A 14945-nucleotide genomic window follows, 5' to 3' on the forward strand; every position below is an offset into this window, starting at 1 on the left:
TGTGTGTGTGTGTGTGTGTGTGTGTGTGTGTGTGTGTCAGCATGGCTCTGCCCGACAAACACAAAGTCAAGAGACAACGACTCGACAGAATCTGTGAAGGTGAGACTCTTTTATTCTGCTCAGAATCTCAATCAGATTCATTTTCAGGCCCAGACTGAATCTTTTCAAACGGTTTTGGAGAAAATGCGAAATTCTGTGGAGTGGACTTATGCACACTTGATTATTTATTTACTATATTTTATTCTATTTTATACAAATTTTTTAGCAGGGTTGTGCAAAATTCATAATTTAAGAACAGGCTCTCTTTAAATTCATAAGTGTGAATTTTAATTGAATCAATCATAACACACAGGAACTTGTATTGGAATCAGTGTTATTTCAGCACTATTTACTATATACTACTTATTAATATTTTGAAATAGCTTTTATTTTTATATTTTGTTATCATAATAATTTTATTTCCTACACAGTTTTTCTAAAAAAAAATGCATAATTTTTATTATTATTTCTTTAAATATTCCTATTGAGGTTTGATTTCTTTTCATTTCAGTTTTAGTTCAAATTTAAATTTGTATTTATTTCCATGCAGCAATTTTAGTGCTTCAACCTAAACTTATTTCAGTTAGTTGCCAAGGCAACGTTTCTCATTTTTCTTAGTTGAAGTTTTTCATCTAATATTTATATTTTATTTTATTTCAGCTTTATTTTAATTAATAAACATGTTTTTTTTTAATAGTTTTTGTTTTAGTTAACAGTAATAACCCTGATTGGAGTTTGAATCAGAATGACAGGAAGAGGAATTACTGAATTGTATTCATCTATCTGTAATTCTATTGTACTTCAAAGGCTTTTTAAATGTTTTTTTTTTCGAGCCGAGTTTGTCTTTATATGTTTTTACAGGATTTCTTGTCATTTCAATTCATTATAATTTTGCTTCCTTGCATGTAAATTTTGAATTCTATTCAATTCATATTCAGCATTTAATTCTGAATAGTGCACAACCCTGTTTATTAGTTTTAGTTGTTTAACAGATAATTGCATTAACTCTGTGACTTGCTTGAACTTTTCGGTGGGTTAATTTTAACAGTCAAAAGTCAATCTCCCACAATCCACTGCAAACTCACATTCATCTCTGTTTCCATTCTGATATGAAATCTATTCCTGATGGATAACATCGAGTCGCTGTGATCAGTGTATTACATGAAACATGGCACAAACAAAAATGAGATCTGGTGGTGTTTGTGTAAAGCCTTGGGCTGGATGACACTCGTGATTAAATCATTACACCGGTCGAGATGTATTTTGCATAATCCAGTCTGCCTGCGGTCCAGAGATGGAGTACAGATAGTTTAATCAGAGGAACGACAGGGAGCGATGCGCTGCAGGGAAAACGCCGATCTGGCACGTCTGTTGCGCTCGGATGGGTTTAGAGAGAAAACCTCAGCGTGGCCCCGTTATTACAGGCCTGAGGGTCTAGCTGAAGTGTGTTTTAGTCTCCTCTGGTCTCGTGGTGTCTTTGCCGTTCCCATCTGTTGCTCCATCTGGCTTCAGCTCGTGTGTGAGAAGGGATCGAGCGGCAGGCGATGAGGACAGAAGAGCACAATCACATGCTGCTGTAATAATAATAAAAAAATAATAATTCATTACATTTATATAGCGCTTTTCTAGGCACTCAAAGCGCTTTACATTGTCAGGGGGTATCTCCTCATCCACCACCAGTGTGCAGCATCCACCTGGATGATGCGACGGCAGCCATAGTGTGCCAGAACGCCCACCACACACCAGCTTACTGGTGGAGAGGAGACAGAGTGATGAAGCCAATCAGTAGATATGGGGATTGTTAGGAGGCCATGATGATCAGAGGCCAATGGGCAAATTTGGCCAGGATGCCGAGGTCACACCTCTACTCTTTTCGAAAGACATCCTGGGATTTTTAATGACCACAGAGAGTCAGGACCTCGGTTTAACGTCTCATCCGAAGGACGGTGCTTGTTGACAGTATAGTGTCCCCGTCACTATACTGGGGCGTTAGGACCCACGCAGACCACAGGGTGAGCACCCCCTGCTGGCCTCACTAACACATTAGTAGTTACAGGAGGCGTTCCTCTGCAGCTGTCAATTACTAACGTGTTTTCCTCTCCAGGCTCTTGTTAGAGTGTTAAATTGCTCAGTGGTGGTTTAAACTTTAATATATGTGACCCTGGAGCACAAAAACAGTCATAAGGGTACATTTTTTGAAATTGAGATGTATACATCATCTGAAAGCTGGCATAAAAGAAAAATGTATAATTTTGACCCATACAATGTATTGTTGGCTATTGCTACAAATATACCCCAGCGACTTAACACTGCTTTTGTGCTGCAGAGTCACATTTATACGCTTGCAGTCACAGTGATTGTTCTGAATATGCAACAAACTTGTCCTGATTGCAGTTTATTAAGTTAAGGCCTGTTCACGATAACTGTAAAGATAGCGATAAAGATATAGTTCTAAAAATCGTTCTCAATATTAAAAATATATCAAAATCTCAAAAAAAGTTCTCAAAATATCAAAGAGTCCACACCACAGCTATAACGATAAAGGCACAGAGAAACGATATCGTTGGAATCACTTTCAGAACGATTTATTTTTCAGCTGATGAACAATAAAAACATTGACAGCCAATCAGAATCCATCCTGCTATGACGAGCTGGACGATTTAAAGCGGCAGACGAGCGTGCGCTTGGAATAAACCGACGATATCAGACGCGCTAGTATAGTTATCTTTATAGTTATCGTTCTTGGTGTGAACGGGTCTTTAGAATAACAGTTTTGTTGACCAGTACCTTGTTGGATGATGTTGGTGGTTGCTAGGGCGTTGTTAGGTGGTTACTAAGGTGTTCTCAGTGGTTGCTAGGTGCCCAGGTAACAAATTTAGGTTAGAAAAACATTGTGGGAACATTGTTTTGAAATGTTTCTAAAACGTTGAAATGTCCAGTTTTCTTGACGCGATTATAACGTTATTTAAAGGTTACAAAAACGCTTCTTACTTCTTACGAGTTCTACTAACTTTATTTGACCCAAAATGTAACGTGATTTGTGTTTATTTTTAATATTCTAAGAACGTTGAAATGTCCAGTTTTCTTGTTTTGTTTATAACGTTATGTAAACATTACAATAAAGCAATAAGCCCCAAGAAGCCGTGGTTTACAGTGAATTTTGGCCTTCACAGGGCTTATTGCTTTTATAAAACGGTTATTCCATATACGTAGTAAGGTTTCACAAAATAAAACAGCAAATAAAGTGTAATGATATTAATAAAAACAGTATTCTTCCACCAAACAATGTAGCTCCTCAGAAACAGTTGTGGTTGCTACAAAGTGGTTGCCGAGCAACACACAAACGTAAACAAAGGTGTATGTTACTTTGTAGAGTCATTTACAACAGCTTCGAACGCGGCTCAGCCAATCAGAATCAAGCACCGGAACTCTCCGTTTTATAAAAACATTTTTACAACGTTCTACTGACTTTATTTAACCCAAAATATAACTTTGTTTAAATTTTGTTTAATATTCTAAGAACATTAAAATGTCCAGTTTTCTTGTCGTGATTCTAACATTATTTAAAGGTTTATTACAAAAAACATTTCTTAGAACATGCGCCGTATGTCATGGCAATTCGTAACTTTTTAAGTTTTGGTGAATTGGTGGGTAATTCTGCTCACAGTCCATTGATAATTGGTTTTATGGGTGGACTTTTCTTCATGCTTATTTATTTTCTAAAAATCATACATTTCCTTAAGAATCACATTGTACAAATCGAGTATGAGAGATCGACTTTTCTTAATTTGAACTAAAGTAACACAAGGACCACTAGTCTCTAGACATTCCCCTCCGTCAGTGTATTTCTAAGGGATTTCTTGGTGATTTTATTGTTCATCATGTGATTGCTTAAAAAAATTCTTAGTAAATGCTGTTTACTAAAAATTAGGAATTCTGATTCTAGGAATAAAAAGTGCATGCATATTTTGGAAGGTTTAATATCATCTACATCCGTTTATATAATGTTTGTATAATATTCTTCTTTTGCAGAAAGGTCCTGTGGCACTGTGATTGTGGTAATATCGTTCCACTCTCTAAGCATTCGTACAGTCACTGGAGACGTGTTTTTGGTCTGCTGGGTTTATTTTGAGAGTTTGCCTTTAAAGAAAGATCAGCTCTATTTTCAGGGAGCTGCTGTCAGATATGTTCATGTTTGTTGGGCCGTTCTTGCAGATATTTCTGAACTCTGAAAGGATTGTGAACTATTTATCATGACACTGCTGAAAGCATAAAGTTATTTTACACTTCGCATTGTACCTTAGAAGAACCCTTAGGAAGATAAGACACAAATTGTGATGAAAAAAGACACACATTTTCAATAAATAGTTGTATTTTTTAAATAATAATTGGAATAAACAAAGTAATATAGTTCTATAGTTACTGTACATACTCTATGATTGCTAAGCGACATATAGAATGTGCAAGTTTATCACAATATTTTTTACAGCTTAAAATGCATTTCTTCCTACACAAATCGTATGTAGATAAAGGGTCAGCCCTTCTCAAGTGGCGCAATAATTTGGTGCATTTTTAATTTGAGGTTTCCTTAAACATCTGTATAACCCTAACGGAGATGGGTTATAGTAAAATAAAACTTCTTGTGCTTTTGCTATACCGATGCATAAAGGTCATTGTTACAAAAATACAATGTGAAGCCACCTACATTGCACCACTTGAATTTAATGAACCCTGGACTAACAAATGTGTAGCATGAATATAGACCAAATAGCCCAAACTGTCCATGTTGGACATCATTTTTGAGTAAGTGTGTTCAGCATTAACGCGTTCTGCCCTGATCTGTGTGTGAGGATTAACACCGGTTGACTGCATCCTAACACCGTGCAAGTATGGCGACTTGCCACCCAATCGCGCTATAGATTTGTATTGGTTTCTTTATATTGCCGTCACTGGACAAAAAACGGTCCCTTCATGTTCTGTAGACAGGATGAGATTACAGTTTGAGTGTTTGTCTTAGGGGACAGTGGTATTAAGTTGGTTTTATTTGGACTAATCTCTTGTTGCTGTTGTGGGGCCAGTAGGGAAGGATAAACCCCTTTGGATTAGCATGAGCCCATTGCCAATGCGTCGTCCTTCTGCTTTCTCTCTTTTTTTACATCTTTCACCCATTATTTTTCTCCAAATAAAATCTCGATGCCTGAGAGCATCCAGAATCCGGCTCGTGTATAGATGTAAAGTGTGTTTCCTTGCTGTTCAGTTGGTACGTTTGTGTTACTGAGCTGTTGTGTTGTCCTATTCTTCTTCTGTCTGACTTGCTTATGTTTCCAATGCTGAATAATTTAGGGTTTACCTGCCCAGTCACATGATAGCATGACCTCAAGTGATGCAAAAAAGAAATGTCGGTTAGAGAACAGGTGAAATGTTACCTCCCTCGCACACCTTCGCAGGGAAACATAAGAAGTGAAATCAAACACCTGCTTTTTCCCCTCCTCACAACCGTCCTCTCTTCTTTCCTCACCCGTGCATGCATTCACTAAACATTAGGCTTTCAGTCTGTACTGTGTCGAGCGTTTGCACTCAAACTCTTTGGAAGCCACGGTAAGGTTCGGTTAAGACTCGCTAAAGACGGCTAATGGGTTGCTTCCATTGAAACTAACAGAAACCTCTGCAGGAACTTCATGGCTGTCCGCGGCACCGTTCCTCCTCCGGATTACTACCCTTTTGATATCGCTCTATCAGCCCAGCCACCTGAAGATCTGCAGGGCTTTTATAAAGGAAACCAGCACATGCTGAGCAGATCAGGCTCGCATTATGGCCTGGCCGCAGGAGGGGTCAGGAACGTTTGGGACCCCCGCCCTCGGCTCATGAGATCAGCCGCTTGTACAGGGATTCTCTGGCCATCAAGATGATCCAAGACAGCCAGCGCATTCGCAGTAGAGCCGCTTCTCCCGCTTGCTTCGGCATTGATTCCAGGTTTCCGGCCGAACTGTCTCACTCCGTGTACAGTGACGTCAACGGCCTTCCTCTGGAGTCCTGTCAGCCAGCATCCACCTGCATTGTGGTGGACCCTACAGCTTCGGTCATGGATGGGACTCTTCCTCGAGGGAACCCTGCTTATGGCTCCGTAGCGACTCAGAGGATGCCCTATGACCCTGCTTATGATCCAGGCATTGGTCCGGCTCCGCTCACCACCGGGATGCCTGGCCACCACCTTTCGGCGGGCGTCACTGTCGACCCCAAAAGGACCGTGGATTCGAATTTTCTGGCACTCCTGCGCTCCGAGGGTCTGTCGGAAAGCACTATAACTCTTCTCCTACAGCAAGGGTTTGATTCTACATCCATGCTTGCCATGATGGAAGACCACGACGTCCGCTCCATTGCTCCCAATTTGGGGCAGGCACGCGTGCTTTCTCGAGTGGTTCTCAATTGCAAGACGGGAGCAACCGGTGCTGCGGTTATGCGTGGTCGTTCTAACAGCTTCAGCCATCGCAATGATCTCTACATGCAGCCTCAGGCACTCGGCATGGACAGCAACCTCATTCAACAGCCTCCCAGCGCCATGCAGTCCATCTCCCCTGGAATGGGAGAGTTTCTAGGTCGCCGGCCGAGCAGTGCTCCATCTCATCATCTCCTTGAAACCACAACATACCCAGGGGTTCGCTCGATGGGAGGTCTTCCGGTCAGTCCGGGTGGCTACACCACTGCGTTACCTCAAACTCGACCTTTGTACAACGCCCACACTGGCCTGGCCATGTCGGCCCTGCCTGCTCAACAACAGCCTCCGACCATCCCAGGAGTGGTACCCAAGACCTTCTCCAGTACGTACACCCCCATGGAGCTGATGAAGCGCCCTCCAAACCATCCTCCTTTCTCTCCTACCCATAGCCCTCATCACAGCCCTCAGTTAATGCGCAAGGGAGCAGCGCCTGTGGAGAGTACCATCCTTCCGGCATCTACAGCCCTCCAGTCTCAGACCCTTAATCCTAACAACAAGCAAACCCGGAGAACCGGACCTCCGGTCATCATATCCACCATGGCTTCGCCTGACACAAGTAACGACCTTATTCTGTCTTTTCCACCTGTCCCTACATCTCTCTTGGCTGTTGCAGCTAGTTTTATCTTCATGTAATGATTCTGGGGTTGTGCTTGTTAGAGTCTAGGCGTTGTTTATTCTTTGCTTCTGCTTCAAATGTACTCTACATGTTCCTTGTTTTCAGTAGTATGAATGGTGTAGACCGTAAATGCGAAATATGGAGGCTGTTGAATAAAACATACAATTCCTAAAACAAACAAAAACTCCTGCTAACAGCAGACTTTGCTATTTGGATGTGCAAAGCAGATTTAGCTAAGTGTTCTGTTTTTAGATTAGGAGACTATGTATATTTCCCCCCTCTAGTGAGATTCAACGTTTGTGATCCCTACTGAACTTCCTGAATAACTTGATAGAATCGGCTTCATAAGTGCATTGCTCACTGCTGGTGCATGAATGAGCAGTTGACTGTGTGTTTTTCAGACCTGCATTTGTGTGTTTTACAATTTTAAGACGAACATTGTCACTGCCAGAGGTGCAGAGTAAAACTGAACTTATGATTCTTTACAAGCAACTTTAACCCGGGCCTTTTCTTGCTGACATTCGGCCCTTTTGGGTCCATGATTATGCATTACGCTTAATCTACAAGAACCGTAGTGTTTTCTCTCTCTGTTTAGTTAACAGTGTGTGTTTTACAGTTTGAGCTGAGCACTGTTCCTCACTGCAGGCCTAATAAGAGTCTTAGAGCCTAAAATCTCATTAGGGTTAATAGGATATGCAGAGACACGGTCCTCTGAGAACCCGTTAGAGTCTCTCAACCGGAGACACACACTGAGAGTCTCTAGAAAACTCAGCCTGACTTGACATTTTTGGTTTTTGAGAAGAATTTACAAGTGAAATGGTGGAGACTGTTCAGGCTCGTTCCCAACTGCTGATAAACGCTGATGATTCATGAAGGCTATTTGAAGTTCTTCTGTGTGTTAAATGCACATGAGGACAGTTTGTCAGGCTGAAGGTTGTTGGTGTTCAGGAGGCTGTGTAAATGAGTTCTGTCACAGCCGACACTTTACCAACCTTTAACATTGAAATATGGTTGAAAGACTGTTAGTTGGTTCAATGTTGAAAAAACGTTGAAACAATGTTAAATGCTAAACGGTTGTAAAAAGGGCTAACAAAATGCTTACAAATCAACTCAAGACATTGTAAAAGACAACATGTCAATATTTATTCAACTTGCAAAATGAAATAAAAATTCAGTGAGTTTCATCAGAGGAATAATAATTCACTATAAACGCTTTCTTCGTTTCTTCCTTTATTCCTCCCCTGCTATCTTTCCTTCCTTTTATCTTTTTTTCTAACTTGCTTTACTTTGTATTTTTTTTCTTTCTTTCTTCTTTCATCCTTCCTTCCTTATTTCCTTCTTTCCTTCTTTCTTTCTTTCATCCTTTTTTCTTTCTTTCTTTGTTTCTTTCTTTCTCCCTTCCTTCCTTCTTTCTTTCATCCTTTTTTCTTTCTTTCTTCCTTTTTTCTTTCTTTCTTTCATCCTTTTTTCTTTCTTTCTTTGTTTCTTTCTTTCTTTTTATTTGTTTCTTCCTTCCTTCCTTTTTTCTTTCTTTCTCTCTTTCTTCCTTCCTTCCTTCTTTCATCTTTCCTCCTTTCTTTCTTTCTTTCTTTCTTTCTTTCTTTCTTCCTTCCTTCCTTCTTTCTTTAATCCTTTTTTCTTTCTTTCTTGGTTTCTTTCTTTTTTTCTTTGTTTCTTCCTTCCTTCCTTCTTTCTTTCTTTCTTTCATCCTTCCTTCCTTCCTTTTTTCTTTCTTTCTCTCTTTCTTCCCTTCCTTCCTTCTTTCTTTCATCCTTTTTTCTTTCTTTCTTCCTTTTTTCTTTCTTTCTTTCATCCTTTTTTCTTTCTTTCTTTGTTTCTTTCTTTTTTTCTTTGTTTCTTCCTTCCTTCCTTCTTTCTTTCTTTCTTTCATCCTTCCTTCCTTCCTTTTTTCTTTCTTTCTTTCTCTCTTTCTTCCTTCCTTCCTTTTTTCTTTCTTTCTCTCTTTCTTCCTTCCTTCCTTCCTTCTTTCATCTTTCCTCCTGTCTTTCTTCCTTTCTTTCTTTCTTCCAGTATCTGTCATTAGTTGCTCCTGTAGTATTTGACTTTTGGTTGTCATGCTTACACCTTAATTGTCTGTTGCTTGGCAACCAGTGGTTACATTGTAATCACAGATAATGTGTGTAAATGAGGACAGACTTATGAAACTGCCATAGATTTGTTTGCATTTCTATTCCTAATGATTGCATGTGTACGAACACATTTTATAAACTCAAGAAGTGTGTGTGTTGAGTGGGCGGTGCTCTGCGCTGGCTGCTGGTAGTCTTAAATTCTCTCGGTTGGTTGGTTTCATAAGTAGTTTATTAGCAGTGCTGTTAAACAGAGCAGCGTCCGCCGCTCACCGGCGAACACACACCGACCAATCTGACCTCAGCACGTCCTGTCGCCCGGATGGAGCTCGCCGCAGGTCAGTGACACGTGTGTGTGTGTGTGTGTGTGTGTGTGTGTGTGTGTGTGTGTGTGTGTGTGTGTGTGTGTGTGTGTGTGTGTGTGTGTGTGTGTGTGTGTGTGTGTGTGTGTGTGTGTGTGTGTGTGTGTGTGTGTGTGTGTGTGTGTGTGTGTGTGTGTGTGTGTGTGTGTGTGTGTGACACGTGACCCGCGGGAGGATCATCTGTACCTGCTTACACATAGAAAACACTTGTGGCTGTGGTGCATTATGGGTAGTGAAGACATGCATGGAAGGGTTAATTAGCTTATGTGTGCAGCGGGATGAGTCCGTTTATGTGTTCAGCACGTGTCCTGTAGAAAGACTGAAGCGATTACAGACGTGTGTGTGTGTGTGTGTGTGGTTATGTAATCTTAAGTATAGATCCCATGAGATTCCTCAGTGAGAAGTGAGTTTATATCGTTCACTTTCCAGGACGGATCAGGACGATGTGTATATAAGACATTCATCTGCATGCTTGTAAATAAACATGTTTGGTAGCATTTAATGATGATTTCAGCAGCATTTAGATGTTTGTAATGTGTCAGTTTTGAGTTTGGATATATGGAACGGCTCCTGGATATTGAATATCCGCACTGACTGTGTGTCACCCTCTTTTGCCCTTCTGTTTTCATTTTTATTTTGTAATCTCTCTCAGTTCATCTGTTTTCTTATCGCTTATACAGTGACTCCCAAAAGTATTCAAGTCATACTTAAAATATCTGAATGAATTAGATATAAAGTATCAAATCAAGTGTTATTTACTGTAAATAAAGATGCATAAATGCACTTTACAATCAGAATGTTTGACAGACGTTTGTAGGTTTGAAATGCTGAATCGGTAGATGTTGAAGATGAAGACAGTCAGTATTGTGTGTGTTTGTGAATGAATGGTGTTGATAGTTCATGTGATTCTGTGTGAATTGAGCAGAACTGACTTCATACAATCACCAAAACCCCAGCTGATTTGGATGCACTGACACTTCAGCTGCGTTTGAGCAGATACAGACACTTGATCTGATGAATGATGTTCAGACTAATGCTTTTAGGCTTAAAAAACACTGTCGATCAAACAGTGTGTAGTTCACTGCAGTTATTATTTATCGTTTTTATTTAATATTGAACAAACTGCAAAGAAATTTTCCAATGACATTTCTTAATTTGTGTCAGGTGAACACATCAAATACATAAAAATAAGAATTATTGACATTTATTGAATTATTGAATAAAGATGCGCATGTATTCAGTATGTTGAAATATTAGTTATTAGTCATGACTACAGAATGCTGAAGATATGTTCACTGTACTTTCTGACAGATGAAACATGAAGACAATAAATACAGTGTGTTTAGAGTAAGATTGTATATTTAAAAGACTTGATGCTAAGCTGTCGTGCTATAGTAAAAATTTAATTCAGTAATTGTTTTTGTTGAGAGAATTTATGTATGATCTTAAAAATATATTTTAATGGGAAGACACTTGATATGAGGGCAAAAACTGTAAATGTTGAGCGATTATGTCATTCGTCTTTTTAAATCATATTTTCATATACTTTCTTGTTTCAAATCAGATTTTATAATGTGATTCACAATGTGCTGAAAAATTGCCCTATTAACAATCACATTTATGTTCCTGACAGATGTTTATTTCCCAGGGTGGCACAGAAATGTGTTAGTAAGAGTTTTCCAAACAGACAGATAAACACTGTTTGGAATAGCATACTAGCATACTGCTCTACTATTTCTACTGTTTGTATAAACTGCATGAATAGTGTTCTATTTTGAATTCAGCCTCTGATTGGCTTGTTCTCCCTCATCTTAATCTGAACTTCTTGTATGATGTCACTGGGTTGAAATCAGATGCTCTGAAATCTCCTTAAGTGCTTTTGGGGGATGAGGTGTGAGTGTGAGTGTGTGTGTGTCTGTGTGTGTGTGTGTGTGTGTGTGTGTGTGTGTGTGTGTGTATTTATATTATGCAATTATTATATTATTTATTAATCAAATATAAAAGCACTAAAGTTCTTCTCTGTCTCTCTCTCTCTCTCTGTGTGTGTGTGTGTGTGTGTGTAGGTATCAGGCCTCAGATCGTGAACGGCCCGATGCATCCTCGTCCTCTGGTGGCTCTGCTGGACGGTCGGGACTGTACGGTGGAGATGCCCATCCTCAAAGATCTGGCAACCGTGGCCTTCTGTGACGCCCAGTCCACACAGGAGATCCACGAGAAGGTGAACACACACACACACACAGTACACACACGTACACACTGACGCATTAATTATTTTATTTTTATTTCAGTTTTAGTTTTAGTAATTTAGTTGTGTGTTTTTGTCATTTTTATAATTTTTTTTAAATATGTCTATATAGTTCTTATTTCAATTTTTGTAATTTAGTTGTGTGTTTTTGTCATTTTTATAATTTTTTTTAAATATGTCTATATAGTTCTTATTTCAATTTTTGTAATTTAGTTGTGTGTTTTTGTCATTTTTGTTAGTTTTAAAAAAAAAAATGTCTATATAGTTTTTATTTTTTTATTTTCATTCTTAGTTTTAGTAATTTTGTTGTGTTTTTGTAATTTTTTTTAACGTCTATATAGTTTTTTAAAATGATTTTTTTAATCTCAGTTTTAGTTATTTTAATACTTTAGTTACCTTTACTAACATTAAAATATAAATAAACACACTTATTTTCAGTTAGTTGCCAAGGCACCATTTCTCATTTTCTTTTAGTTTATTTCAGCATTTATTTTAAGTATTTCATTTCAAGGTTTGGTTTAGCTACCGAACATAACACTACTTCAGACCAGCTTCCAAAGCATCATAATGATCTAGAAAAAAGTGTTTAGGGAACAATAAGCTAATATTTATTGACTGCAATGATTATTTCACAGTAGGAATAGAATCATTAGTAGGACAGAATATAAAAAATAATTTACTACTTGCAACCACCCAATCAGAGCATCATTTACAGCCGAACGATGGATGTGAGAGTCATGTGAAGCATCATGGGATAGCGTGCGTGAGCAGATGAGCTCTGAGCTGTGCTTGTGTGTGTGTCTCAGGTGTTAAACGAGGCGATCGGCGCTCTGATGTATCACAGCATCACACTGACTCGAGAAGATCTGGAGAAGTTTAAAGCGCTCAGGATCATCATCCGCATCGGCAGCGGATACGACAACATCGACATTAAAGCAGCCGGAGAGCTGGGTAATGAACATCAACACTAACTAGTGCACAATCAAATCAAAGTAACACAATAATGCCTACTGTTTCATATATGTGACTCTGGAGCACAAAAGCAGTGTTAAGTCGCTGGGGTATATTTGTAGCAATAGCCAACAATACATTGTATGGGTCAAAATTATAGATTTTTCTTTTATGCCAAAAATCATTTTAAGTAAAGATCATGTTCCATGAAGATATTTAGTAAATTTCCTACCGTAAATATATCAAAACTTAAGAAAAGTTTAAAAGAACAGCAGTTATTCAAAATGTAAATCTTCTCTAACAATATAAATCTTTACTATCACTTCTTATCAATTTAACACATCCTCGCTGAGTAAAAGTTTTAATTTCTTTCAAAAAAAACGAAAGAATAAAAATGTACCGACCCCAAACTTTTGAATGGTACTGTATATTGTTAGAAAATATTTCTATTTTAAACAAATGCTCTTCTTTTTAACTTTTTATTCATCAAAGAATCCTGAAAAAAGTATCACAGTTTCCAAACAAATATTAAGCAGTGCAACTGTTTCCAGCTCTGATAATAAATCAGCATATTATAATGATTTCTGAAGATCATGTGACACTGAAGACTGGAGGAATGATGCTGAAAATACAGCTGCGCATCACAGAAATAAATTACAGTTTAATGTATATTAAAATAGAAAAGCGTTATTTTACATCATAAAAATATTTCACAATATTACAGTTTTTCCTGTAATTTTAATCAAATAAATGCAGCCTCGATGAGCAGAAGAGACTCCTGTAAAAACATTAAAAATCATTCTGATCCCAAACTTTTGACTGGTAGTGTATATTTGGATCATTTCAATCTCATCTTACTGAGACAGATTACTGGAGATATAGAGCGATGACTGATCTTTATATCATCTTATGTCAGTGTTTCTGAGAGTTTGTGTGTGTTTGTGTTCAGGGATCGCGGTGTGTAACATCCCGTCGGCGGCGGTGGAGGAGACGGCCGACTCGACGCTGTGTCACGTGTTGAATCTGTACCGCAGGAACACGTGGCTGTATCAGGCGCTGCGGGAGGGCACGCGTGTTCAGAGCGTGGAGCAGATCCGGGAGGTGGCTTCAGGAGCCGCGCGCATCCGCGGAGAAACACTCGGACTCATCGGCTTCGGTGAGACACGCACAAACACCACACACTACAGGCTCAGGCTGATCACGTGTGCTCTATAGTCAAAACCTACACTGAATCATGGTGACAACGGTTGATATTGAGATCTTCCATACCGATAATCTGAAAATATCATTTATCAAACGGATAGTCCCGGTCCTTGATTCTGATTGGCTGAGCCGCGTTCGAAGCTGTTGTAAATGACTCTACAAAGTAACATACACCTTTGTTTACGTTTGTGTGTTGCTCGGCAACCACTTTGTAGCAACCACAACTGTTTCTGAGGAGCTACATTGTTTGGTGGAAGAATACTGTTTTTATTAATATCATTACACTTTATTTGCTCTTTTTTATTTTGTGAAACCTTACTACGTATATGGAATAACCGTTTTATAAAAGCAATAAGCCCCGTGAAGCCGTGGTTTACAGTGAATTTATAACAGCTAAGGGGTTTTAACAGCTAACAACGCCCCTTAGCTGTTATAACTTCACTGGAAACCATGGCTTCACGGGGCTTATTGCTTTAATACAGTGCTGTATATATTCATATGTATGAATCAAGACACAGTATTACTATTTATCTCTTTATTATTTTTTATAGTCTTTACTAATCAACATATTACACAAACAGGCCAAAAAACACACTGGGTCTGTGTGTGATCTGCATATGAACGAAGTCATGATTCATCACGTACTTTCATTCTAAAATGTATTCTAAATTTTTGAAAAAATACAAAATATCATATATTATAAATGCTCACAGTATGTATGTATGCATTTATTTATTTGTTTGGAATTTAAAATTAACTTTAGTATGAAAGTTATTTATTTATGAATTCATTGGTGGAAACGTTCATATAATTAGAAAAATACATATAATATTTTAATTATTACTATAGCGATGAAATTTAAATTGTATAATTCTAAAATAAATAATTCTATTCTATGTATGTGTGTGTATGTATATATATATATATATATATATAATCCATATTA

General features: G+C 38.4%; 1 protein-coding gene across 1 annotated transcript in view; it reads left to right on the forward strand.

Annotated features, from left to right (window-relative positions):
- Nucleotides 1–5500: 5500 nt before the first annotated feature.
- ctbp2l (C-terminal binding protein 2, like) overlaps nucleotides 5501–14945 on the forward strand; it is a 16713-nt gene continuing 7268 nt past the window's right edge. The window contains exons 1-5 of the mRNA XM_016485588.1: nucleotides 5501–5870; nucleotides 5909–7091; nucleotides 11664–11818; nucleotides 12652–12796; nucleotides 13746–13959. Of these exons, the coding sequence (XP_016341074.1) occupies nucleotides 5718–5870; nucleotides 5909–7091; nucleotides 11664–11818; nucleotides 12652–12796; nucleotides 13746–13959 (1850 nt within the window). The 5' untranslated portion in view covers nucleotides 5501–5717. The remainder of the gene's footprint in view (nucleotides 5871–5908; nucleotides 7092–11663; nucleotides 11819–12651; nucleotides 12797–13745; nucleotides 13960–14945) is intronic.

Source organism: Sinocyclocheilus anshuiensis, unplaced genomic scaffold (assembly GCF_001515605.1).
Source record: "Sinocyclocheilus anshuiensis isolate Anshui unplaced genomic scaffold, SAMN03320099.WGS_v1.1 scaffold241, whole genome shotgun sequence".
Lineage (NCBI taxonomy): Eukaryota > Metazoa > Chordata > Actinopteri > Cypriniformes > Cyprinidae > Sinocyclocheilus > Sinocyclocheilus anshuiensis.